Source organism: Muscardinus avellanarius (genome assembly GCF_963383645.1).
Source record: "Muscardinus avellanarius genome assembly, chromosome: 11".
NCBI lineage: Eukaryota > Metazoa > Chordata > Mammalia > Rodentia > Gliridae > Muscardinus > Muscardinus avellanarius.
The window spans coordinates 7,816,897-7,843,912 of NC_137797.1; the positions used below are offsets into that span (position 1 = coordinate 7,816,897).

The 27,016-nt window shown below is 53.0% G+C and overlaps 1 protein-coding gene across 1 annotated transcript; it reads left to right on the forward strand.

Annotated features, from left to right (window-relative positions):
* Window positions 1-20,506: 20,506 nt before the first annotated feature.
* On the forward strand, window positions 20,507-27,016 carry POLR3H (RNA polymerase III subunit H; the record flags this gene model as incomplete). The annotated part of the gene is made up of 6 exons (XM_080705056.1): window positions 20,507-20,617; window positions 21,036-21,132; window positions 24,803-24,889; window positions 25,150-25,213; window positions 26,089-26,290; window positions 26,963-27,016. The coding sequence occupies 6 exons, from the start codon at window positions 20,507-20,509 to the stop codon at window positions 27,014-27,016; spliced, it is 615 nt and encodes a 204-aa protein (XP_080561182.1).

Here is a 27,016-nt window from a genome sequence, read left to right on the forward strand (position 1 = left end):
CGTGGTGGGCTTGTCATCCCAGCATCGGGGAGGCTGAGACTGGAGGATCGCGGTTAGCGGACAGCCTCAGCTACTTAGGCCCTTTGCAACTCAGTGAGACCCTATTTCAAGATCAAGAATAAAAAATAGGGCTGGGGTGAAGCTTGGAGGTAGAATGCCCCTGGGTTTCTTCCCTGGTCCAAAAAAGAAAAAAGAAAAAAAAAAAAAAAAAGACCAGTCTTTCAGGGGTCGGGACGCGGCTGTGTGGTAAAGCTCACACTTAGCCTGTGAGGGCCTGGGTCTATCCCCAGCCCCAAGACAAAACAACAGGACCTTCTTCACAACCCTGAAGTCCTTCCCAGCAGCCAGTCAGTTCCATAGCTCCAGGGCCTGGGAGGTAGGATGGAGGGCGGCCAGGATTTAGCACGTGGTTATCAGGTGTCACCAACGCACAGCCGTGGGTTCAAGTCTAGGGCTCACCACCTGCAGCTTGGTGGACTCAAGCAAGCCACTCCGCAGCTCCCAGGGTGCGGGTCCCCACCGGGAGTTCTGGCTCTGCCACCTACTGGTGGCCGTACTAGGGATGGAACCCAGGGACTTTCTACTTCTACCGGTTGGTATTTTTTTCATTGGGAAGTGGGGCTTGCTGAGTTGCTGAGGCAACCTAGGCTTCTAACCTGCCACCTTATTGTTTCAGCCTCCCAACACTGGGATTGTGGGCAAGTGCCACCACTCCTGGCTTCCAGAGACACTCTTTTTTTTTTTTTTTTTTTTTTGGTGGTACTGAGGATGGAACCCAGGGGCCTTCTACCTCCGGACTACACTCCCAGACCTATTTTGTATTTTATTTGGAAACAGGGTCTCTTAAACCAGCTGAGGCTGGCTTGAAAACCTGCGCAATCCTCCTGTCTCACTAAATTTTGGAGGGCCTCACAAAGTAGCTGAGAACCTACAATCCTCCTGTCTCAGCCTCCCAAGTACTGGGATTATAGGCTTGGGCTACTTCACCTGGTTTAGAGATTTCTGCTAATTAGCATTGATAATACCAATGTATTGAATATCTAAGGATGTCAGATCCTGGCACACACATTACTGAATCCTCAGCACCCTCATAAGGTAGTAACAACCTTTATTTTGCACTTGTAGTCCTAGGAATGGGACCTAGGGCCTCACACATGCTCGGCAAGGCTCCCCACTGAGCGAGTCTCAGCCTTTCAGCCTCATTTTGCGAAAGAAACTGGGCTAAGGAAAAATAGCCCACATTCCCAAGAGCTCACCACACATTATTCCTGTTCTCTCTCTCTCTCTCTCTCTCTCTCTCTCTCTCTCTCTCTCTCTCTCTCTCTCTCTCTCTCTCTTCTCTCTCTGTCCTCTCTCTCTCCTCTCTCCTCTCTCCTCTCTCTCTTTTATTTGCAATGCTGGAGATCAAACCCACGGCCTCATGAATGCTAGGCAAGATGAGCCCTACCTGGGCGTGGTGGCGCACACTTGTAATCCCAGCACTTGGGAGGCTGAGACAGGAGGATCGCAAGTTTGCAGCCAGGCTCAGCTACTTAGGCCCTCTGCAACTTAGTGAGACCCTGTTTCAAAATAAAGAATAAAAATAGGTCTAGGTTGTAGCTCAAAGGTAGAATAGCCCCCCTGGGTTCCCATCCTCAGTACTGAAAAAAAAAAAAAAGTCAGTCCTGTTCTAAGTAAGTAGAAAGGTATTTAATCCACGGAGGAGCCTCTATATGAAATAAGAACCAATGCTTTTCCTCTCGTACAGAGCAGAGGACGGTGAAAGGACAAGACTGTCTCTGGAAGCCGGGCGTGGTGGCGCACGCTTGTAATCCCCACGCTTGGGAGGCGGAGACAGGAGGATTGTAGGTTCTCAGCTACTTTGTGAGGCCCTCCAAAATTTAGTGAGACACTTTCAAAATAAAGAATAAAAAAATAGGGCTGGAGGCTTAGCTTGGAAGTAAAATGCCTCTGGGTTTAATCCCCAGTACCAAAATAAATAAATAGCAAAATAAATAACGAGAGAGAGAGAGAGAGAGAGAGAGAGAGAGAGAGAGAGAGAGAGAAGAATAGCTCAGAGGTAGAATCCCCCTGGGTTCAATCCGAGAAGGGAGGGAGGGAGAAAGGGAGGTTGGTCGGTCAACAGCTCGACACCTAGATGACCTTGAGAGAAAACCCATCCTATATTTTCCCCTACTGAGGAAAAGACCATATTCCTCCACCCATGAAGCCTCCTCACTGTCCCTGGGATTACAGGTGTACTCCACCACACCCTGCCTTTTTAAATTCTTTTTTTGTTTTTGTTTTTGGTGGTACTGGGGTTCTTGGAAGCCCTTCTACTTCCGGGCTACACTCCCAGACCTATTTTTACATTTTTTTTTTCTTTTTAAATTTGGAAACAGGGTCTCCTAAGCCAGCGCGTGCGGCTGGCTTCGAACCTGCGCGATCCTCCTGTCTCTGCCTCCCAAGCGCGGGGATTGCAAGCGTGCGCCACCACGCCCGGCCTTTTTAATTATTTTTAAGATTTTTATTTATTGACTGATTTTTTTCTTTTTTGGCTGCTTGGCATGGAGCCCACGGCCTTGCGCATGGTAAGCAATGCTCTGCCACTGAGCTGCACCCCAGCTGCATTTTCATTTTAGTTGTTGTTGGTGGTGAGTTTTTTGTTTGTTTGTTGTTTTGTTTTGTTTGTTTTGCAGAATTAGGGAACCCAGGGGCATTCTACATCTGAGCTACACCTCTAGCCCTATTTTATTTTATTATTTATTTATTTTTTGTGGTACTGGGGGTAGAAACCAGGGTCTTTCTACCTCCAGGCTATATTTCTACCTCCAGACCTATTTTATACTTTATTTGGAAACAGGGTCTCACTAAGTTGCTGAGAGCCTCACTAAGTAGCTGAGGCTGACTTCAAACCTGTGTGATCCTCCTGTCTCAGCCTCCCAAACACTGGGATTACAAGCTTGTGCCACCATACCCAGCTCAATTTATTTATTCATTTTGTGGGTCTGGAGAAGGAACTCAGGGGCATTCGACCTCCAAACCACACCCCCTGCCCTATTTTTTATTCTTTATTATGAAACAGGGTCTCAGTAAGTTGTGGAGGGCCTCACTAAGTAGCTGAGGCTGGCTGAGAACCTGGTTCCTCCCTTCTAAGCCTCCCCTGTACTGGGATTACAAGTGTGCGCCACCACATCCAGCTAGTTTTTTGAAACTCCTTGGCTCAAGTGAGCCTCCTGCTTCCTTAAAATGTGCTTTTTTTTTTTTTTTTTTTTTTTTTTTGTGAAAGGCAGTGACGGCCAAGACTGGGGCGTCATGGAGGGAGCAGAGCGCAGAGTCCACAGCGGTTGCCAGGAGATGCTGGCGCTGAGCCGGGCAAGCTCCGGCCAGCGAGGTGACCGCGGCTCCCAGGCTGCATGGTGGGGGGGGCGCGACACTGCCCGGAGGGTTCTGGGCTGAGGACAGCCTCCCCAGGGCCTCCCAGGATGGCTGCTAGGAGCAGCCAGAGAGGCTGGAGCCAGGCAGCAGGAAGAGCAATGAGAGTAATAAGTCTTGGAGGTGTCAGCTCAGAGCAGGAGCTGTGGGCACTGCCCACCAGCCCGGAGCCAGGGCTGCCCTCAGCCTCCATCCGCACCTGCCCACCTTCTCCATCTGGTAAAGGGGAATCACGGAGCCTCCGCCAACGCTGTGTGTGTGTGTGTGTGTGTGTGTGTGTGTGTGTGTGTGTGTGTGTGTTGCTGGGGATGGAACCCAGGGGCACTCTACCTCCAAGCTACACTCCAGCCCTATTTTATTTCTTATTTGGAAACAGAGTCTTGCTAGGTTAATGAGTCTCACTACCCCTGTGATCCTCCTGTCTCAGCCTCCCAAGTACAGGGATTACAGGCATGGGCCACCACTCTGGTTTATTTTTTATTTATTTTCATTTTATTATTTATTTATTGTAGTACTAGGGATTGAACCCAGGGGTATTATACCTCCAACCTACACTCCCAGTCTATTTTTTATTCTTTTTTTTTTTTTTTTTTGAGGTACTGGGGATGAAACCCAGGGGCTTTCTACCTTCAGGTGACACCCCCAGCCCTATTTTTAATTCTTTATTTGGAAACAGGGTCTCACTAGGTTGCAAAGAGCCTCACTAAGTAGCTGGGGCTAGCTGCGAACCAGGGTCCTCCTGTCTCCGCCTCCTGAGTACCAGGATTACAAGCGTGCGCCACCACGCCTGGCTCTGGTTCCATTTTTCAGATGAGGCTCAAGAGGCGGAGGGACTCACGAAGGTCCCACAGCAGACAAGCAACAGAGCCTTCCCTGAAGACCAGTTCTGCTCCAAGTGCAGCCAGGTTAAAGCTGGAATTTTCCCCAAAAGAACTTCCCCAGAGAAACTAAGGGCAAAGATAAATTCCCCAAGAGCAGAGAGAAGTAAACGTTTACTTCAACTCAACGAAAGGCCAGCCCCAGAGGGATTTGGTGTCTGTCTGTCTGTCTGGTTGGTGGTAAAAATGAGCTGGGGACGGGCTTCCCGGCTCTGCGCCCTGGTTCTGCGGCGGCCCTCGTTTAGTGACCCCTGGCTGGGTCTCAGTCTCCCCATCTGATCACAGCCCCCTGCTCAGGTCTGCGCGCTGGGCAGTCCAAGTGGGGGGCTCTCGGCCAAGCGCTCCTTCGTCTCCCAGTGAAGGCCCCAGCAAGCGCACCCGGGCTCCACCGAGGGGCAGCGGGGGGAAGACAAGACGTCTGCGAGCCGGGCTGGTGGCGCACGTTTATAATCCCAGTTCTCTCCGAGAGCCTCAGCTGCTGAGTGAGGCCCTCTGCAACTTAGTGAGAGCTTGTTTCAAAATAAAAAATAAAATAGGGCTGAGGGTGTAGCTCAGGTAGAATGCCCCTGGGTTCCATCCCCAGTTCCACCAAAAAAAGAAAAACCCGCGGGGCGGGCGTGGTGGCTCATCTTGTAATCCCCGCGCTTGGGAGGCGGAGACAGGAGGATCCCGCTGGTTCAAAGCCAGCCTCGCTGGTTTAAGAGACCCTGTTTCCAAATAAAAAATATAAAATAGGTCTGGGAGTGTAGCCCGGAGGTAGAAGGGTTTCCAGGAACCCCAGTACCACCACCAAAAAAAGAGAAAAACCCATCTGGGCTAACTGGGGTTCCCCAAGGTGGGGTACAGTGCTGTCTGGTGCACTGAGGTGACTCCGCTCTGGCAGCAGGTGACAGCCAGGTGGGCTCTGCTCCCAAAGAACAGGACAGACATGGCTGCTGTAGTCCTCGCTGGGCCACAGGAAGTCTTCTCAGCCCCAGCAGATCAGGGACAGGAAGCAAGCCGGCTCCAGCCCGGCGCTGTGTGACCCGGGGAAGCTCGCGCCCCTCTCTGGGCTTCACCTTTCTCTCGCAGCCACATGGATCATGGCTGCTCCACATGACGGATGAAGGTTGGGTTCACTCTCCCCTGAGATGGTCAAAAACACACATTCAGGACATGCCCCAGGTGACATTTCCCAGGCCGTGTCCTATGACGCCAATAAAAAAGTTTACAGATACACAAAACACATGCGTAACTAAAATAAAACTGATTGCCAGGTACTGAGAGGACAGAGGGACAGATGGACACAGGGCTCTGCTCAGCAGGGAGTTCTGGTGCAAGAAGAATATCGGCTAGCATTATTATTATTATTATTATTATTATTATTATTAGTGGTACTGGGTATTAAATCCAGGGCACTCTACCTTTGAGCTACACCCCCCAGCCTTATTTATTTTTATTTAAAATTTTTAATTTAGTTTGATTTTTTGGTAATAGGTATTTTATTTATTATTTTTATTTTTTATGGTATTGGAGATTGAACCCAGAGGCATTCACCTTTGAGCTATACCTCCAGCCCAATTTAATTTCTTATTTGGAAACAGTATCTTGCTAGATTGATAAAAGTCTCACTACTGCCGGGCGTGGTGGTGCACACTTGTAATCCCTGCACTTGGGAGGCTGAGACAGGAGGATCGCGCAGGTTCAAAGCCAGCCTCAGCTACTTAGTGAGGCTCTTAGCAACTTAGTGAGAGCCTGTTTCCAAATAAAATATAAAAATAGGGCTGGAAGTATATCCCGGAGGTAGAAAGTCTCTGAGTTCTACCCCCAGTACCACACACACAAAAAAAGACTAAAAAATGGGGCTGAGGGTGTACCTCAGAGGTACAATGCTCCTGGTCCCATCTCTAGTACTGCAAAAAAAAAAAAAAAAGGTCTCACTACTTGCTGAGGCTGTCCTCGAACCTGCAATCCTCCTGCCTCAGCCTCCCAAGTACAGGGAATACAGGCGTGCGCCACAATGTCCAGCAGGACCAGAGATTGAACCCAGGGACCTCTGAGCTATTCCCTCAGCCTCTTTTTTATTTTTATTAATTTTAATTTTAATTTTGGCTATTAGGAATTAAACCCAGGGGCATACAATCTCCAAGATATACTCCCAGCTCTATTTTATTAATTTTTTATTTTGAAATAGGTTTTCACTAAATTGCTGAGGCTGGTCTTGAACCTGTGATTATCCTGTCTTAGCCTCCCAAGTACTGGGATTATAGGATTGCACCACCACACCTGGCTATTATCTTTCTTTCTTTATTTTTTCTTTTCTTTTCTTATTTATTTATTTATTTATTTATTTATTTATTTATTTATTTTTTTTTTTTTTTGCAGTACTGGGGATGGAACCCAGGGGCATTCTACCTCCGAGCTACACCCCCAGCCTGATTTTTTATTCTTTATTTTGAAACAGAGTCTCACTGAGTTGCGGATGGCCTCACGAAGTAGCTGAGGCTGTCCAGAACCGTGATCCTCCTGTCTCAGCGTCCCAAATGCTGGAATTGCAAGCGTGCGCCGCCACGCCCGGTTACTTGTCATCTGTTATTAACCAGCCAGCTGCCAGGCCTTGGCTCCGTGTCATCTAGTCCTTCTAGGAGCCCTACACGGTCGCTAAGGTCAGTGCACCCATGCTTCAGAGGAGTCCACTGAGGCTCAGCGGGGTGGAGAAGCTAGCTGTGTTCCAGGCCTTGGGCGGGGGTGAGACTTTCCCAGAGGAGCCCCCCCCCCCAAGGAGGCACAGCTATGTGGGAGTACTGGGGACCAGGACTCAGTTCTATTTCTGGTGTGGTGCTGACTCAGCTCATGACCTTAGGTGAGTCACTTGCCAACTCTGCTGGGCTTGAAAACAACTCCCCAAAAAAAGCATCCTGGCCCCAAACCCCTATTGTGGGCGAGCAGATGGGGAGGAGCGGGTAGAGCCGCTTTAGAACAAAAAGCACCAGCCGGGGTTGGTGGCGCACGCTTGTCACTCCAGCACTGGGGAGGCTGAGGCAGGAGGATTGCAGGTTTGAGGACAGCCTCAACAACCTAGGGAGACACTGTTTCAAAATAAAAAATAAGCTGGGCATGGTGGCGCATGCCTGTAATCCCAGCATTTGGGAGACTGAGGCAGGAGGTTTGAGGCCAGCCTCAGCTACTTAGTGAGGCCCTTTGCAACTCAGTGAGACCCTGTTTCCAAATAAAGAATAAAAAATAGAGAGCTGGGGGTGTTGCCCGGAAGTAGAATGCCCCTGGGTTCCATCCCCAGTACTGCAAAAATAAATAAATAAAAACAGGGCTGTGGTATAGCTCACAAGTAGAATGTCCCTGAGTTCAACCTCCAGGGGAAAAAAAAAAAAGAAAAAAGAAAAAGAAAAAGAAAAGAAAAGAGAGGAAGGACCAGGATGAAAGGCTGAGGACGCAGGGTGTGCCGGCCTGGGCTCTTTGCCCTGGTAGGACAGCTGCGCGACCGGGGACCACCAGACAGAAGCCGGCACCTGCCTGGCTGCTCCCTCCCCCCCCTCGCATGCTCCTTAAAATACATCAGTGCCAAAGCTCCTCTTGAAGCTGGAGGTGACCTAATTAAACCCAGTTCCTTCCCCTGCGCGTGTGTGTGTGTGTGTGTGTGTGTGTGTGTGTGTGTGTGTGTGTGTGTGTAGGGGGCTGCACACGTGCACAGCCTCCCGGGCTCCATGTAAGAGTGGACACGCTCTCCTGCAGGCCGCCCTGCGTGAAGGCCTTTGGGCCTCTTTGGCGTCAGTGGCTGGGGAAGCCTTGAGAGCCAGGTGTGCTGATGCAGGCTGCCGATCCTTTTTCGGAGGCGGAGGCAGGAGGATGGCGGCATTACGGGCAGCCTCAATGACTTAGCGAGGCCCTCAGCAACTTAGCAAAACCCTCTTTCAAAATTAAAATATTAGCCAGGCATATGCTTGTAATAATCCCATCTTTCGGAGGCGGAGACCAGAGGATCGTGGCCAGCCTCGGTTACTTAGCGAGGCCCTTTGCAACTCAGTGAGACCTGTTTCAAAAATAAATAAAAAGACTAAAAAATAGGGCTCAGAGGTAGAATGCCCCTGAGTTCCATCCCCAGTACCACACACACACAAAAAAAATTTAAAATACTAGCCAGGTATGGAGGCATATGCTAGTAATTCCAGTACTTGGGAGGCTGAGACAGGAGGATTGCAGATACACTCACAGCCAGCTTCAGCTATGCAGTGAGGCCCTCCGAAACTTTGTGAGACCATTTAAAAATAAATAAAAATAGGGATGGTGGTATAGCTCAGAGGTAGAATGCCTCTGGGTTCAATCCCCAGTTCTGCAAAAAAAAAATTTTTTTTAATTTAAAAAATGGGACAGGAGGTGGGAGCGTGTAGCTCAGAAGTAGAACATTTCTGAATTCAATCTTCAGTGCCACACACACACTGTGAATCTCATGTTGCCTTGGGGCAGGGGAAGAGCCCCCCCCCCTTTTTTTTAGCAGCCCTGTGCAGCAGGGACAAAGGTCAGACCTGCCCCAGCCTCCATTCCCCGTAGGCTCTGGGCCTGGGCTGCAGGGGCTGTGACCCTGGATGTCCTCAGCACAGACAGGCCCAGAGCGCCCTCTGCTGGCTGCTGCGGGGCTGGGGTGGTCCCGCCTCTGGATGAGCTAGCAGATGTCATCTTTCCACCAGCCAGGAAAGGTCCTCCAGGGCCTGGGTAGCCGCCTCCCTGGCCAGTGGGCATCCATGAACATTGTCCAGCCATCTCTCTCCAGGCCTGGGATGAACCTCTTGGGCCCAGACTGTCACCTCCCAGGCCCCCGCGCTGCCAGTTCTTTTTTGCACGTGTCTTTTTTTTTTGGAGGTGAGAGGAGACAGATCAGGATAGGCAGACATTGAAAGTAAATGTTGCCAGGTGTGGTGGCGCATGCCTGTAATCCCAGTACTTGGGAGGCTGAGATAGAAGGGTCACAGGTTCGAGGTCAGCCTCAGCAACTTAGCAAGACCCTAATTCAAAATATAAAATGAAAAGGCTAGGGGTATAGCTTGAAGTCGTAGAATGCCCCTGGATTCAATCCTCAGTACCACAAAACAAACAAACAACAACAACAACAAAAAATAAACAGAAAAAGAAAATAGATGTTTTGAGAAAAAGACTTCAAGGAAATGGGGAGCAGGACTTGCAGGAGGAAACACTCAACATTTGGGGGCCCAGAGGCCTCTGGGATGGAGTCAGGTTGGGACGCAGGGCCCCGCTCCAGGGGCTTGGAGACGCTCCTTCCCACAGAGAGGCCCCTCCTGGATGGCAGCCAGCGGCTGGTGCCAGGCTCTCTGAGAGGTGCCCACTCCCCGCCGGGCACGCTTCCTCCTCCCCTCCCCCAGCCCCGGGATGCAGCCGTTCACCCTCTGTATTTATTATTGTTCTCACCGTCCCCCTCCCTCTCCCTGGGAAGAGCCCGCAGGCTGGCAGCTTGGCAGGGACCTGCTGTCTCCTTGTGGGCCAGCATTGCCCCATCTCTGCCCAGTCTCCCAGCGCCAGGGTCAGGCCACTCAAGGGCCACCCAGACTCCATGCATCCCCACAGCAGGAGTGGCCTGGCAGGCCCCAGCTTATCACCCCTGCCCCCTGGGGGCTGCGCCCTGGCAGGGGTGGGGGCTGTCAGAGCAAGCCCAGCAGGCGAGGACAACTCGGAGCCACCCCTCCACGCCAATTAACACCATTATCCCCAAATACACAGGGGAAAATAGAGTCCAGATACACCAGCTGCTCCAACTGTCTGTCTGCCCTGCAGCCCCCCGCCAGCCCCAGCCTGGCTTCCGGGGACAGAGTGGGGAGGCCCCCGCCCCGGCCTCCCATCTCTGGAGGGAACAGTGGGATTGCTCCAGCCACAGCTTCCCTCCCCCGTTCCCAGACAGGAGGCTGCGGCTTGGCAGGAATCGCTCTTCTCCCAAGCCAGACACAAGTCCCAGACATTCTCACACACACACACACACACACACACACACACACACACACACACAGGCTCCTCTGCATCCTCTCTGGGGCTGAGGGGCTGAGCCTGGCTGGTCCAGAGCCACCCCCACCCCACTGTCCATCCCCCGGCCCCTCACCTCTCCCAGGCCGCTGAAGTTCAGGCACTGTCCCCCTCCCGCGGCCACGCGCTCTGCTCTGCCTCTGTAGTGCCGGGGCTGGTGGGCAGGGTGTGTGTGTGTGTGTGTGTGTGTGTGTGTGTGTGTGTGTGTGTGTGTGTGTGATGGAGAGCTGGCAGCACCTCGCCCCGCGCTCACTCACACGCCCTCCTGCTGACGTCAGGAGGAGCAGGAGGGAGGGACCGAGCTGGGAATTTGTACTCCCTGCTTAAAGGGACCCCAGGCTCGGTGGCCTCTGCCCCACACCTCCTCCCCGCCAGGCCCTGCGGGTGGGTGACTTAGCTGCGTCTCTCAGGGCCCTAAAGCTTCTTGTTTGGAAAGAGGCTTTTATTGCCGGCCATGGTATAATTTGCCCTCCCCTGTCAGGGTGGCCGTGGAGGAATGCAGGGGTTGAAGGGCCGGGACCACGCCACATTCCTGCCAATTAGACCACAAGCGGGTGGAGTGATGTGTGCGTCTGTGTACTGTCTGTGTATCCCTGTGCCTGTCTGTGCGTGCCCGTGTGTGTGAGTGTATCTCTGCGTGTCTGATGCATGTGTGTCTTTGTGTGTCCGTGCCCCATCGGGAAGGAGGGTGAGTCTGGAGAAGGAGGCAGAGCAGAGAGGAGACGCTCTGGGGTCCAGCGGAGTCCCCAGGGCCTCCCAGACATTCCTCTCTCCCCTGGATGCTCGGTGTGGCCCTGTCCACCCTCAGCACCCACATGGTGTCAGCTTGTCCCCTCTCTTGGCTCTGAGACCCCCAGAGTGAACGGAGTGGGCGGGTCACAGGAGAGCATCTCCTTGGCACGCAGCAGGCCCAACTGAAGAGGATTCCTAGGGAGTAAGGAGCTCGCCTCCCTCCCTCCCCCTCCCTCCCCCTCCCCCCCTCTCCCAATGGGAGGAGGACAGACCAAAGGAGGGCACAGTGCTCTGCAGACCAGCGCCTGCCTGCCCTCCACTTGGGTGGGAGTTCATCTCGGCCTCCCGCTGTGTGACCTTCAGCAAATCCTGAGAGCTCTGAATCTGAAAGTGGGGGCCCAAACACAACAGCGCCTCGGAGCTAGTGGAGGGCCTCCTCCTGAGGCCCCTCTGCCTCCTCCCCAGCCTCAGCTTGGAAAGGAGGTTCCCCTGGTGCCGCCCTAGTGCTGCTGGGGCAGGCGGGCATCTTCAAAAGAAGCCTTGTTAAAACGAATAGCATAGCAGCCAGGCGTGGCGGCTTACACTTGCTATTCCGGTCCTTGGGAGGCTGAGACAGGAGGGTCACAGGTTGGCCATGAGCTTCAGCAACTTAGTGTGGCTCTGTTTCAAAATAAAATATAAACCGGGCGTGGTAGGAACACACTGTAATCCCAGTACTTGGGAGGCTGAACCAGGAGGACCCCAAGGTTCGCTGCCAGTCTCAGCTACTTAGTGAGGCCCTCTACAACTTAGTGAGATCCTGTTTCAAAATAAAGAATAAGCCGGGCGTGGTGGCGCACGCTTGTAATCCCCACGCTTGGGAGGCGGAGACAGGAGGATTGCGCAGGTTCGAAGCCAGCTTCGCTGGCTTAAGAGACCCTGTTTCCAAATAAAAATATAAAAATAGGTCTGGGAGTGTAGCCTGAAGGTAGAAGGGTTTCCAGGAACTCCAGTACCACACACACACACACACACACACACACACACACACACAGAATAAAAAAATTGGGCTGGGAAGTAGAATGTCCCTGGGTTCCATCTCCAGTACTCCAGTACTGCAGAGAGAGGAGAGAGAGAGAGAGAGAGAGAGAGAGAGAGAGAGAGAGAGAGAGAGAGAGAGAGTGTGAAGCTGAGACAGGAGAATCACACAGGTTTGAAGCCAGCCTCAGCTACTTAGTGAGACCCTATTTTCAAAAAACTATAAAATATGCCTGGAAGTGTAGCCCGGAGATAGAAGGCCCCTGGGTTACATCCCCAGTGCCACACACACAAAAAAAGAAAAGAAAAGAAAGAAAGAAAATAAAAAAGAAAGCAAGCAAGCAAGAAAGAGAGTATCATTAGGTTGGTGAGAGTATCACCATTTGCTGAGGTTGTCCTTGAACATGTAATCCTCATGTCTCTGCCTCCCAAGAACTAGGATTACAGGCATGCACCACCATACCCAGATAATTTTGTGTGTGTGTGTGTGTGTGTGTGTGCGTGTGTGTGTGTGTGTGCGTGTGTGTGTGTGTGTGTGTGCTACTGGGAATTGAACACAGGGCATTCTATCTCTGAGCTACACCCCAACTCTTATTTTTTAATCTTTTTTGGTACTGGGGATTGCACCTAGGTGCATTTTACCTCCAAGCTACACCCCCGGACCATTTTTATTTTCATTGAACCAGGGTCTCTCTAGGCTGATGAGAATCTCACTACTTGCTGAGGGTGTCCTCAAATCTGTGATCCTCTTGTCTTAGCCTCCCAAGTACTGGGATTATAGGCATGCTCCACCAAGCCCAAATTAATCTTTATTTTGAAACAGGGTCTCACTAGGTTGATGGGAGTCTCACTACTTGCTGGGGCTGTCCTCGAACCTGTGATCCTCCAGTCTCAGCCTCCCAAGTACTGAGGTTACAGGTGTGTGCCACCATGCCTGGCTTCCTTTTTATTTTGAAACACAGTCTTGCTAAATTGTTGAGGCTGTCCTCAAACCTGCAATCTCCTGTCTCAGCCTCCCAAGTACTGGGGTTACGGTTTATAGCAACTCTGTGAGGCTTACCTGGATGAGGAAGCAGGTTGGAGTGGCCAGCCAACCGGACAGGCCTGAGTCCTGATCTCTGCACCCATGGGTTTCAAACATACCACCTCCCCTCTGGGACCCATGGGATCTTCCTACCGCTCACTCTCTGTTTTATCTGCTGGGAATTGCTCCTCTCTGTAGCCTGGGGAATCACCCAGCCTGGCCCATCAGAACCAGTACGAGGCCGGGCATGGTGGCGCACGCTTGTAATCTCAGCATTCAGGAAACTGAGACTGGACGATCAAGGTTTGCGGACAGCCTCAGCTACTTAGTGAGGCCCTTTCCAATTCAGTGAGACCCTGTTTCAAAAACAAAAATTTATTTATTTATTTATTTTGCAGTACTGGGGTTCCTGGAAGCCCTTCTATCTCCGGGCTGCACTCCCAGACCTATTTTATATTTTTTTATTTGGAAACAGGGTCTCTTAAGCCAGCGAGGCTGGCTCCGAACCAGCGCGATCCTCCTGTCTCAGCCTCCCAAGCGCGGGGATTACAAGCGTGCGCCACCACGCCCGGCCAACAAAAAATTCTTAAAAGGCTGGGGGTGTAGCTTGGAGGTAGAGTACCCCTGGGTTCCTTTCCCAGTACCTAAAAAAAAAAAAAAAAAAAAAAACTGGGCGTGGTGGCGCACGCTTGTAATCCCAGTGCTTGGGAGGCTGAGACAGGAGGATTGCAAGGGTTCAAAGCCAGTCTCAGCTACTTAAGCTACTTAGTGAGGCTCTCAGTAACTTAGTGAGACCCTGTTTCCAAATACAATATAAAATAGGTCTGGGAGTGTAGCCTGGAGGTAAAAAGCCACGGGTTCCACCCCCAGTACCACAAAAATAAAATAAAATAGTAAAGAAAAGAACCAGTATCAGGCCGGGCTCTCCTGGGGCCCTGCAGCTGCTGACACGGATGCGCAGCCTGGGCCAGGGGGGACGGTGGCCAGGGGACTTCTGTGAGCTCCAGGAGACAGGGAGATAGGGAGGAGGCCGGCTGGACAGGACAGGGAGGGAGGATGGGGGATGTGAGGCTGGAGACCTGGAGGCCAGGGCACACCCCCCACCCCACCTGCTGCCGACTGGCTGTGTGAATGAAGGAGCCTGGAGCGCCGTGACCATCCCCCAAGACAGCTGTTCATTCAGGAAATGAGCAGCCAGGCGCCACCCCCAGCCGCCCCCACCCACAGCTGAGCAACAAAGCAGTCTGCCCCAACCAGGGGCTCTGCGTGGAGGCTATTTTTGTGAAAAGCTGAGAATTCAAAAACTCATCTCAAAAGCCTCTCTCCCGGGCCCCAGAGAAGCTGAATTGCTGGGGAGACGCAGGGCTCCGTCCTGCTCACTCTGCTGGAGGGAGGGATGCGCCTCCACTGCCTGGACCAGGTAGCCGTGCGTCCACGCAAGCTCTAAGGCACATACGCCCTGAGCCGCCGGACCCTCGGCGTTCTGTGACTGAACACGAGGGAGCTCAGGCACAGAGGTGTTAAGAAGCCTGCCCAGGCCGGGCGCGGTGGGCGCGCTTGTAATCTCAGCCTTCAGGAGGCTGAGACCGGAGGATCACGTTCCTGGCCAGCCTCAGCTACTTAGTGAGGCCCTCTGCAACTCAGCGAGACACTGTTTCAAAATAAAGAATAAGCGGGGCGTGGTGGCCCACGCTTGTAATCCCAGCTCTTGGGAGGCTGAGACAGGAGGATCGCACAGGTTCAAAGCCAGCCTCAGCTACTTAGTGAGGCTCTCAGCAACTTAGTGAGACCCTGTTTCTAAAAAAAGTATAAAATAGATCTGGGAGTAGAGCCCGGAGGTAGAAAGCCTCTGGATTCCACCCCCAGTACCACCAAAAATAAAAATAAAAAAGCTAAGACCAGACATGGTGGCACACGCTTGTAATCCCAGTACTTGGGAAGCTGAGACAGGAGGATCTCATAAGTGCTCAGCAACTTAGTGAGACCCTGTTTCAAAATAAAGACTAAAAGCCGGGCGTGGTGGCGCACGCTTGTAATCCCTGCGCTTGGGAGGCGGAGACAGGAGGATCCCAGATCTAATTATATATATATATATATATATATATATATATATATATATATATATATAGATATAGATATATAGATAGATAGAGAGATAGATAGAGAGATCTGGGAGTGTAGCCCGGAGGTAGAAGGGCTTCCAGGAACCCCAGTACCACCAAAAAAAAAAAAAAAATTATATATATAATAAAAACTAAAAAAAAAAAAACCAGGGCTGGGGGTGGAGCTCTGAGGTAAAGTGCTCCTGGGTCCCGTCTCCAGGGATGGAGAGAAATAGCAAATCTTATTTATTTGTGGTATTGGGGATTGAACCCAGGGATGTTCTACCTATACATACCCCAGTTCTATTTTTTATTCTTTATTTTGAAAAGGGTTTTACTAAATTGCAGAGGGCCTCACTAAGTAGCTGAGGCTGTTTGCAAACCTGTGATCCTCCTTTCTCAGACTCCCAAGTACTGGGATTACAAGCATGTGCCACCATGCCTAGCTACCCTACTTTATTTTTGCGCTACTGGGGATGGAACCTAGAGGCATTCTACCTCTGAGCTACACCCCCAGACCTATCTTTTTTTTTTTTTTTTGCGGGTCTGGGGATGGAACCCAGGGACATTCGACCCCCAAACTACACCTGCTGCCCTATTTTTTATTCTTTTTTATTCTTTTTTTGGTGGTACTGGGGTTCCTGGAAACCCTTCCACCTCCGGGCTGACTACACTCCCAGTACCTATTTTTATACTTTTTTATTTGGAAACAGGGTCTCTTAAACCAGCATGGCTGTCTTCGAACCTGCGCAATCCTCCTGTCTCTGTCTCTCAAACGCGGGGATTACAAGCCTGCACCACCATGCCTGGCTATTCTTTATTTTTGAAACAGGGTCTCACTGAGTTGCAGAGGGCCTCATTAAGTAGCTGAGGCTAAGGCTGGGCGTGGTGGGCACGCTTGTAATCCCCGTGCTTGGAAGGCGGAGACAGAAGGATCACGCTGGTTCAAAGTCAGCCGCGCTGGCTTAAGAGACCCTGTTTCCAAATAAAAAGTATAAAATAGGTCTGGGAGTGTAGCCTGGAGGTAGAACGGCTTCCAGGAACCCCAGTACCACCAAAAAAAAAAAAAAAAAAAAGTAGCTGAGGCTGTCCACAAACCACCATCCTGTCTCAGCCACCTGGATGCTGGGATTTCAAGCGTGTACCACCATGCCCGGCTCCCCCCATTTTTTTTTTAAACAGGGCCTCACCAGGTTGCTGAGAGTCCGTGTTACTAAGGCTGGTCTACAACCTGTGATCCTCCTGTCTCAGCCTCCCAAGTATTGGTATTAAAGGTGTGTGCTACCAGGTCTGAATTCTTAAAAGCTCCAATAAGCCTTAAAGTACTTTAAGTCCAGTTAATCATTGCATATATACTTTGTTATCTTTTTTCTTTTCTTTTTCCGGGCCTGGAGATGGAACCCAGAGGCATTTGACCTCTGAGCTATACCCCCTGCCCTATTTTTTATTCTTTATTTTGAAACCGGGTCTCACTGAGTTGCAGAGGGCCTCACTAAGTAGCTGAGGCTGTCCTCGAACTGCGATCCTCAGGTCTCAGCCTCCCTAATGCTGGGATTATAAGGGTGTGCCACCACGCCTGCCTTTATTCTTTATTTTGAAACGGGGTCTCACTAAGTATGTTACAAAGGCCTCACTGAGTAGCTGAAGCTGTCAGCAAACCACATCCTCTGGTCTCAGCCTCACAAATGCTGGGATTACAAGTGTGTGCCACCACGCCTGGCTACTTTGTTATAGAATATATTTTGGACTCACCAAAAGAAGTCTAGAGAAAGAGATTGTTCAGGAGGGAGGGGATGAGGTGGGATTGCAGGTGTGCACCGCCACGCCCGGCCTGCTTTCCTGTTGTCTAATACACCGCAGGCTTTTGCAGCCGCTCTCTGCGCTGCCGGCCGTCCTCACCCGTCCACAGGGAGGCCTTGGCTGCTGTGAGGAGCTGGCCAGCGGGCGTGGGAGCGCAGTGCCCTTCTCCCCTCCACTCTCACGCTGCCTTGATTACTTCCAAACACGCTTTCCGGTCCCTCCTTTACCCTCCGCGATGATTTCGTGATTCTTTTATCCCTTCAAACAGCACGTATTTCCCAGGCCTGGCCGTGCGCCAGGCACCAGGCTGGGCGCAGAGGATGCTGAGGGCGGAGGGAGGCGTCCTCTGCTGTCAGGAGCTCGCACTGGTCCGGTGGGCTGTGGTTTTGTCAGCCGCCTGGGATCTTCCCCGAGCCTCGGGGAGAATGCATAAGGAGGCCGGGTCCTTTGAGCCCTGTATTTACAGTGCTGGCCGCCCTGCCAGCTCACCCGCAGCGCCTCCTCCCGCTTCCTTCCGCCCCCCAGGCCGCCCAAGACCTCGGGCTTCGCTCTCCAGGGCTCCGGGCCCTGGTGGGCCGAGCCGCTGAGGCCGCCATCCCTCCTCCGCGGGCTTTGGCCCAGTCCCTCCCCATCTTCTGTCGTCCCAGCGGCCGGGTCACTGTGTGACCTCCGTTTTAGCCTTTCCTCTGCTTACCGCAGGCTGGTGTGGCAGCACAGCCTGGTGGTTAGCGTCACTCCTGTGCTCTGGGGCTCTGGAGCCTCAATCCCAGCTTAGTAGCTGTGTGACCTTGAATGACCTCCTTAACCTCTGTGCCTTAGACAGAGTGGAGTAGTGAGAATGAGGCGAATGAGTAATGGTGACTGCCTCTCTCTCTCTCTCTCTCTCTCTCTCTCTCTCTCTCTCTCTCTCCCTCCCTCTCTCCCTCTCCCTCTCCCTCTCTCCTTCCTATTTTTTATTTATTTAATTAATTAATTTATTTATTTTGCGAGTCTGGGGATGGAACCCAGAGGTATTTCACCTCCGGGCTATACCCCCTACCCAATTTTTTATTCTATATTTTGAAACAGTCTCACTGAGTTGTGAAGGGTCTCACTAAGTTGTGGAGGGCCTCACTAAGTAGCTGAGGTCCTCAAACCGCAATCCTCTGGTCTCAGCCTCCCAAAGGCTGGGATTACAAGCGTGCAATTAATTACTTTAAAAAAAAATGGCTGGTGGTATAGCTTGGAGGTAGAATGTCCCTGGGTTCAACTCTCAATACCAAAAGAGAGGGATGGGATGGGGAGGGGACATAGCTCACAGGTAGAACGCTCCTGGATTCAAATCACAGTACTAACAACAATAATAATAAAAATAATAATAATATAAATCTCATAAGGACTTTTACTAAATGTCTCCTAGGAACAACATTAGGAGGTTGAAGAAATAAAGAGCTCAATTATCATTTGCTCCTGTTTTTAAAGAGATCAAATCCTAGTAGAAGCAGACTAACCTTCAAATAAAAATATAGATGTAGGGAAGGCCAAATTTAGAAGTACTGCAGCCAGTCTCATTAAGAGGTCTCTCTGCTTGGGAAATCAGCAACCACTGATTGGAATTGCATTCCCAAGTACCTCTGTCATCTACTCCAAAGACGTGTAGGTAGTGGTGCTGGGGATGGAACCCAGGGCATTCTATTTCTGAGCTACACAGGTCTCAATAAGTTACAGAGGGCCTCACTAAATTGCTGAGGCTGTCTCCAACCTGGGATACTTCAGTGCCTCTGAAGTATGGGGTCACAAGCACGAGCCACCAAACCCTGCTTGCAAAGATCGTAAGTGCTGAGGTCTGTGAGTTGGGACAATTTTATACATCAGTAGAACCACCACTTAAAAGGAGATACAGGGTGGGCGTGGTGGCGCACGCTTGTAATCCCCGTGCTTGGGAGGCGGAGACAGGAGGATCGTGCAGGTTTGGCTGGCTTAAGAGACCCTGTTTCCAAAAAAAAAAAAAAGTATAAAATAGGTCTGGGAGTGTAGGCCAGAGGTAGAAGGGCTTCCAAGGAACCTCAGTACCATGAAAATAAATAAATAATTAATAAATAAAAAGAGATACAGAACATTTCTATCATCCCGGGAAGGTCCCTTGTGCCCCCTTCTTGCCAACTCTCTAGACTCCTGATTCGGAACGACGCTTTTTAAGCATATTAGTGTGTGTGTGTGTGTGTGTGTGTGTGTGTGTGTGTGTGTGTTACTGGGAATTGAACCCAACAGCATTATACCTCTGAGTTACATCTCCAGCCCTATTTTATATTTTATTTTATTGTTGCGGGTCTGGGGGTGGAACCCAGGGGCATTAGACCTCCAATCTATACCCCCTGCCCTATTTTTTATTCTTTATTTTGAAACTGGGTCTCACTGAGTTGCAGAGGGCCTAAGTAGCTGAGGCTGTCTGTGAATCGCAATCCTCCAGTTTCAGTCTCCCGAATGCTGGGATTACAAGTGTGTGACACCACGCCCGGCTTCTTATCTTTTATTTAATTATTTATGTTTGCGGTACTGGGAATAGAGCCCAGGAGAATTCTACCTCCGAGCTACACCCCAGCCCTATTTTTTCTTCTTTATCTTATTTTGTGGTACTGGGGGTGGAACCCAGGGACTTTCTACCTCCGGCCTATATTCCCAGACCTATTTTATATATACTTTATTTGGAAACAGGGTCTCACTAAGTAGCTGAGAGCCTCACTAAATTGCTGAGACTGGCTTCGAACCTGTGCGATACTCCTATCTCAGCCTCCCAAGCGCTGGGATTACAAGCGTGCGCCACCACGTCCGGCTTTAACTTTTATTTTGATACAGGGTCTCACCGAGTTGTGCAGGGCCTCGATAAATTGCTGAGGCTGGCCGTGAACTTGCGACCCTCCTGCCTCGACCTCCCAAGTACTGGGATCACAAAGATACAACTCTGGTTTTGATGCAATGAAAGGCTCGCGACCAGCGAGGAGGGTTTGGCGCAGCCCAAGGGAGAGACTACCGGGTCAGAGACCGACACGGGTCGCCTAGCAACCAGAACGCGCGGCGCTTTCTAAGGCTTGACCCCGGACGCCAGCCTAAAAGGAAGCCCCGCCCCGTCCGCTCCCATGCCCCGCCTTCTTCCACCCAAGAGCCTGTCAGCAGCCCTGCGCCGCGCCAGGGGGCGGGCAGAGACTGCTTATTGGCCATCTCCCCGGAAGTGACGGGTTTGGAGTCGCGCGCAGTGTCTCGCCACCTGCGGACCGCTGGGGCTCCGGTGCGTGGTGCGGGCGCTGGCGGGCGAGTGGGCTCCGCTCCGAGCGCTTGGTGCAGAGCTGTCCAGCGCGGCCTCAGTTTCCTCCTGCTTCGGTATCCGGGCCTGGCCTGCATGGCGTGCCCGAGAGCCTGCCGCGCAGCCCAGCCGCCGTCCCGGCTCGGCGCGGGAGGGGGCTCGGCGCTGGGGCTCCCCCCTCAGGCCTGGTGCGTGACCGGCTCTCCGCTTCCTAGAGCCCCCAGCGCGGCCCGGGATGTTCGTCCTGGTGGAGATGGTGGACACCGTGCGGATCCCCCCGTGGCAGTTTGAGAGGAAGCTTAACGACTCCATTGCCGAGGAGCTCAACAAGAAGTTGGCCAACAAGGTACCCGGCCATGGGCTGGCGGGCAGGTTTGACACGCGAGAGCCCGCGCTGGCCGTGGACAAGTAGCTTAATGTCAGGGCCTCACCCCAAAAGCGGGGTGAGGAGGATCCGCACCTCACAAGGATGTTGGAGGGGATGAAAAGAGAAAATGGGCAGCCGGGCGTGGTGGCGCACGCTTGTGATCCCAGTACTTGGGAGGCTGAGACTGGAGGATCGGGCGGGTTCGAAGCCAGCCTCAGCTACTTAGGCTCTCGGGAATTTAGTGAGACCCTGTTTCCAAATAAAATATAAAATAGGTCTGGGAGTATAGCCCGGAGGTAGAAAGGCCCTGGGTTTAAAAAAGAGAGAGAGAGAGCGGGCGTGGTGGTGCACGCTTGTAATCCCAGCGCTTGGGAGGCCGCTGCGTGTCTGCACACAGGTGGTGTTCAGCGTGGGCCTCTGCATCTGCCTCTTCGACATCACCAAGCTGGAGGACGCCTACGTGTTCCCAGGGGATGGCGCGTCGCATACCAAAGGTGGGTGCCTTCTCTTCCTCGGCTGCTGTGTTTCGTGGGCCTCAGTTTTGTGCAGCGAGGCCAAGGATCGTGGGAGTGCTGGCTGGCTCAGGAGACCTGGGCCCATCCTCGCCCGGCAGGTGACAGTGGGCAGATATGGGGGGGGTTAGATTTCCAGGGCCCCTCCAGCTCCGAGATTATGGCTTCACATCCACGCCGCTTTGGGTCTTGCCTACCACCCAGCCCTGCTCACCGCCCACCAGAGAAGGCAGGCCAGACAGGTGAAGACGGCGCGCTCATCGCTGGATTTGAGCAGCCCGAGGGCTGGGAGGCCGGCCAGGGCCAGCGGCCTCGTGGGGCAGCGGGACAAAGCAGTTACTAGTGTGGCCACACCACGTGTGGTGCCGTGCGCTTCCAGTCCCAGTAGTTGGGAGGATCACAGGTTCACGGCCAGCCTCAGCTACTTAGTGAGGCCTCCTGCAACTAAGACCCTGTTTTATTTTATTTTATATTATTATTTTTTGTGGGTCTGGGGATGGAACCCAGGGGCATTCGACCTCCGAGCTACACCCCCAGCCCTATTTTTTATTCTTTATTTTGAAACAGGGTCTCACTGAGTTGCAGAGGGCCTCACTAAGTAGCTGAGGCTGTCCTCGAACCACGATCCTCCTGTCTCAGCCTCCCAAATGCTGGAATTACAAGCGTGCACCACCACGCCTGACTTTAGACCCTGTTTTAAAATAAGGAATAAAAAAATAGGGCTTGGGGTGTAACTTGGAGATAGAATGTTACTGGATTCAATCCCCAGTACTGCCAAAAAAAAAAAAAAAAAGGCTAGTTGGAGCAAACTTCCCGTTCAGTTAGTTGTTTCTTTTCTTTTCTTTTCTTTTTTTAAGCTTCTACCATCTTTATTATTTATTTATTTACTTACTTACTTTTGTGACACTTCAGGTAAAACCCAGGGGTACTCGGCTCTGAGCTGCCCCTCGGCGAGCTGTTCTAACACTAGGTGTAAGATCGCCTCTGTTAGTTTCTGTTATTGCCCACCTGGGTCCCCTGTTGAGTCGGGCACAGGGCGGAGGCACTGAGTGGCGGGTTAAGCACATCACGTGGGCATGGGTTTCAGGCTGGCCCGGCCCTCCTGGACCACTCAGGCAGGCAGCTCCGCCCCTCGCGCGGTTAACATGGTGGTAACAGAAATCTCATGCTGAGTCAACTGCTGTTTTGTTGCGGGGATGGTCACTGTGCTGCTTTGAGGCTGGCTCGAGGCCCAGGCAGCCTCCCCATCTCACTTAGGTCCCTCAGCCTCCAGCCTCCTCCCCCAGGGCTGAGGGGGAGCAAATGCCACGGGGAGGGGGGGGTGAAAAAAAAAAGTAAGCCAAGCCTGGTAGTGCACGCTTGTAATCCCAGCATTTGGGAGGCTGAGACAGGAGGATCGCTGTTCACAGACAGCGTCAGCTACTTAGTGAGCCCTCTGTAACTCAGACCCTGTTTCAAAATAAAGAATAAAAAAAAACAGGACTGGGGGTGTAGCTTGAGGTAGAATACCCCTGAGTTCCATCCCTGGTAACACACACACACACACACACACACACACACACACAATGTAACTTAAACCAGGCATCATGGCGCATGTCTGTAATCCTAGTACTTGGGAGGCTGAGATAGGATTGCAGGTTCAAGGCCAGCCTCTTCAATTTAGGGAGACTTTCAGCAACCTGGCAATACTCTGTTTCAGAACAAAAAGGTAGAAAGTGCTGGCTGGAGATGTAGCTTGGAGGTAGAATGCCCCTGGGTTCCAACCCCAGTACCACAAAAAGGTGTGTAGTTGAGTGGCACTAAGTACATTCCATTGGGTTGCCCTCACCCGCATCTGGCTCCAGCCCCCGGCAGGCCCTCTTCTGCTCTCTGGCTCTGTGAACTTGACCTTGCTACTGTCTCATATGAGTAGAATCACAGGGTAAAAGCAACCATACTTATCCTGGGACAGATTTTGCTCAAGTATTACAACTAGAAACAAATTCAAGCTGGGTGTGGTAGTACACGCTTGCAGTCCCGGCATTTGGGAGGCTGAGACAGGAGGATCACAGTTCACAGACAGCCTCAGCTAACTTAGGCCCTTTGCAACTCAGACCCTGTTTCAAAAAATAAAGAAGCCGGGCGTGGTGGCGCATGCTTGTAATCGCAGCACTTTGGAGGCTGAGACAGGAGGATCGTACAGGTTTGAAGCCAGCCTCAGCTGCTTAGTGAGGCTCTCAGCAACTTAGTGAGACCCTGTTTGTCCAAATAAAATAGAAAATAGGTCTGGGAGTATAGTCCAAAGGTAGAAAGCCTCTGGGTTCCATCCCCAGCACCACAAAAAAAGAAAAAAAAAAAGAGCCAGTGGTGTAGCTCAGAGGTAGAATTCTCCTGGGTTCCATCCCTAGTATTGCAAAAACAAAACAACTAGAAACAAATTCCCCTTGTTAGGGGGTGGGCGGAACTGGGGATTGAACTTGGGGCTCACACATGTGAGTCCGGTGCTCTGCCACTGAGGATATCGCTGGCCCGCTCAGGGCTGGCTAACAGCCATTGTGCTCACACTTCCTTTGCGTAGCGGGCTGTTGGTGGACGCGGCGCTGCTCACCAGTCTTTGGGATGTGGTGTCCCACCGAGCTGCTGGCACCGGGTTAAGTGCCATCCTGGCCCCCTGAACCTTGCACCCAACCGGGCCTGGCACAAAGCGGGGAACAGTCTGGGAATTTACCAGTGGCTGGCTGGATGCTGGGTTTTTCTTGCCCGGGGTAAGCGGGCCTTGGCTGCTCTCCGGGAGTCAGTGCGGGGCATAGGCCTCTTCGGGACAGTGTAGGTGTTTGTTCCTTGGCTGGGGAGGACCAGCAGCTGCCTCTCCTGTCCTCACGCCCTGATGGAGGCGCAGGAGGCAGGTTGGCAGGGCCGGGCGCCCGCTGTCCTGGGAAATGCTGGAGAACTAGGTAGCTGAGGACCCCCGGGAAGGAAACCTGTGTCTGAGGATCGACCCAGTGGCCCTGGTTGAAGGGATTGGGGTTGGCCCCTGACCGAGTGGGGCAGAACAGCTGGCTGGGAGCAGGTCGCCCAGGCCCTCCAAGCCGCTTCCTCGGTGGGTCTGATGGGCACAGGTGGGTCATGACAGGCAGTGGCGAATGGCAAGGTGGCCGTGATCTGCTGATATCCGGGACTTCTCGGAGGGTCAGGGGTCAGAGTCTGACGCGTCGGCCTTAGCTGGGATTTTCTGGAGGTCAGAAGCGAGGGAGCATGAGTGCAGGCCTCCGCCCCGCCCCACCGGGCACCATCTGGGCATTTTTAGCATCCTGTTCCAGGTCAGAGCTGTGCCTGCGGCGAGCTGCACCAGCCAGCAGGAGGCAGGCACTGTTTCCAGACCTTTGCCAGTCGCCTCTGCCCGTTTTGGAATTCAAAGCAGAGCCTGGAGGAAGGTCGGCGGCGACTCTGGAGTCACCCAGGGCCCCGGCTGGGGGCTCAGGTGTGGCTGTTGGAGGGATTTGGGGGCCAGCCAGTTCCTGGGCAGCTGCTACTGCCACCTGCAGAGGCCCAGCTGTGACCTTGGAGGATGGGGGAGGGTCCCCCGGGTGGGCCTGCAGCAGAGCCCCATGGGTCAGGGAGGCGAGCGGGTGTCTCCGCCGCCTGCCACCACCCACGCTGCTCTCCTTCTCAGTCCATTTCCGCTACGTGGTATTCCACCCGTTCCTGGATGAGATCTTGATTGGAAAGATCAAGGGCTGCAGCCCGGAGGGAGTGCACGGTAAGGTGACCCTGAGCACAGTCGGGGAGCACCCCTGCCCCCGCTCCGCACCCTCCTGTTTTCCCGTGAGGCTTGCAGCCTGGTGGGCCACAGCTGCTCGGGCTGGCTGGGTTGGTGGGACCCTGAGGGGGCAGATTTCCTTGGCGCCTTTCCCGTGGCCCAGCAGGTAAGGGCAAGCCCTGCCCCTTGAGCATCCTGACCCCTTGTTTGCTGTCAGCTTGGAGCCTGTCTCAGGCTGTCACCGCCTTCGTTTCTTCCAGTGTCTCTCGGGTTCTTCGATGACATTCTTATCCCCCCGGAGTCGCTGCAGCAGCCCGCCAAGTTGTATCCTCCTGAGGTCACAGTGGCGCAGAGCGCAGCTCCTCACTGGAAGGTCCCCTCTCCTGTGGGGCGGGGCTGGCCTGACACTGCTGGCCTGCGGGGGCTTCTCGCCCATGGTGCCCAGCGGAGGCCTGGTACAGAGTGGGGAGTGTCCACTAGGGGGCAGTGTGACCCTTAGTGTGGGCTTGGGTGGGGGTGAGGTGGGGGGCAGGCTTCTTTGTAGGACTGAGGGGCTGCTTTGCTGGCTGGCCCCACCGCTTGTTCCCTGCAGAGACTGGGGTCTGGGTCCTACTCCGGGATTTTTTTTTTTTTGGTGGTACTGAAAGTAGAACCCAGGGGTTTTTTTCTACCTCTGGGCTACACTCCCAGACCTATGGGCTATACTCCCAGACCTATTTTATATTTCATTTGGAAACAGGGTCTCACTAAGGTGCTGAGAGCCTCACTAAGTAGATGAGGCTGGCTTTGCGATCCTCCTGTCTCAGCCCCCAAGCGTGCTCACCACACCCAGCTCTACTCCGGGATTTGTCAGTCTGGCTCAGCCTGGCTGGGTCTCTCACCAGTGGTGGAGCCTCGGGAGGATGACCTAAGCCATCTCATCCTTTTGAGAACTCGCCAAGTCCTCGGGCAGCACCTTCAGATCGTCACGAGGCTCGGGTGAGGGTGTGGGGCGCCTGGTCATTGTCACGGGTAGGACAGGCCACCGTGCCGTTGTCCTGACACCAGGGACTCCTGCCCCTTACTGGGGCCAGCTCTTTACCTGTGATTTCCCAGCTAAGTGATCTCAGCTTGAGGTTGTGTTCTTGGGGTGGGTGCTCAAGAGGACCCTGTACCCTCCTGTCCCTGGGGCCTGGTTGTGGCCTTGACCCTGAGCCCAGTGACGAAGCAGAGCAGGTGTGGGTGTGGGAGTACGAGACAGAGGAAGGAGCCCACGACCTGTACATGGACACCGGCGAGGAGATCCGCTTCCGGGTGGTGGACGAGAGCTTTGTGGACACGTCCCCCACAGGGCCCAGCTCTGCAGAAGCCACCACTTCCAGTGAGGAGCTGCCTAAGAAGGAGGCTCCGTACACACTTGTGGTGAGTGGCCGGTGTGCGGCGAGGGGGCTGTGTCCTGAGGTTCTGCTGGGGCCCCTCTAGCAGGTCAGGCCAATCCCTCCTCTGGTCCTGTGGTCGCTTCTCCCAGAGCGCCTGTTTCTATAGGCCGAGGCTGCAGGGTGACCGTCACCATGGATATTGGGGAAGGTGGACGGGTGGCAGGCCCTGCCTGCAAGAGGGACAGAGTTCGGCTGAGTCCAAGGCCACGGCGGGGAGGGGGGGTTTACGAAGAAACACATGCTTGCCTTACTGTGCAACGCCCTGGGTTGGATTCCCAGTACCAAAACAACAACAACAAAAAAAACCCCAAACAACCGAAAAACAAGCCAAGGCACTGGCTTGGTTAGGATCATAGCTGGAAAGTAAAGGCTGCCCCAACCCCTGCATGTGTTTGGAGGCCCAGCTTTGTGGATTCGGCTTTTCTGGCAGGACTAGACCCCCAGTGGTAAGGGTGGCCTGGGGGCTAGGAAGGGCACAGGTGAACCAGCAATTCTGTGGGCCTCAGCAGAGGGGTCCTCACCCATGTGTCCGCCATGAACACGTGTGGCGTGAATCCCTCAAAGCCTGTGGCCGCTGCGTCCCCACCCCAAGCTGAGCTGGACCTGGGAGGTTGGGGCCCCTTACCTCCCCCCTCTCTCTCCTCTATCCTTGCAGGGCTCCATCAGTGAGCCGGGCCTGGGCCTTCTCTCCTGGTGGACCAACAGCTAG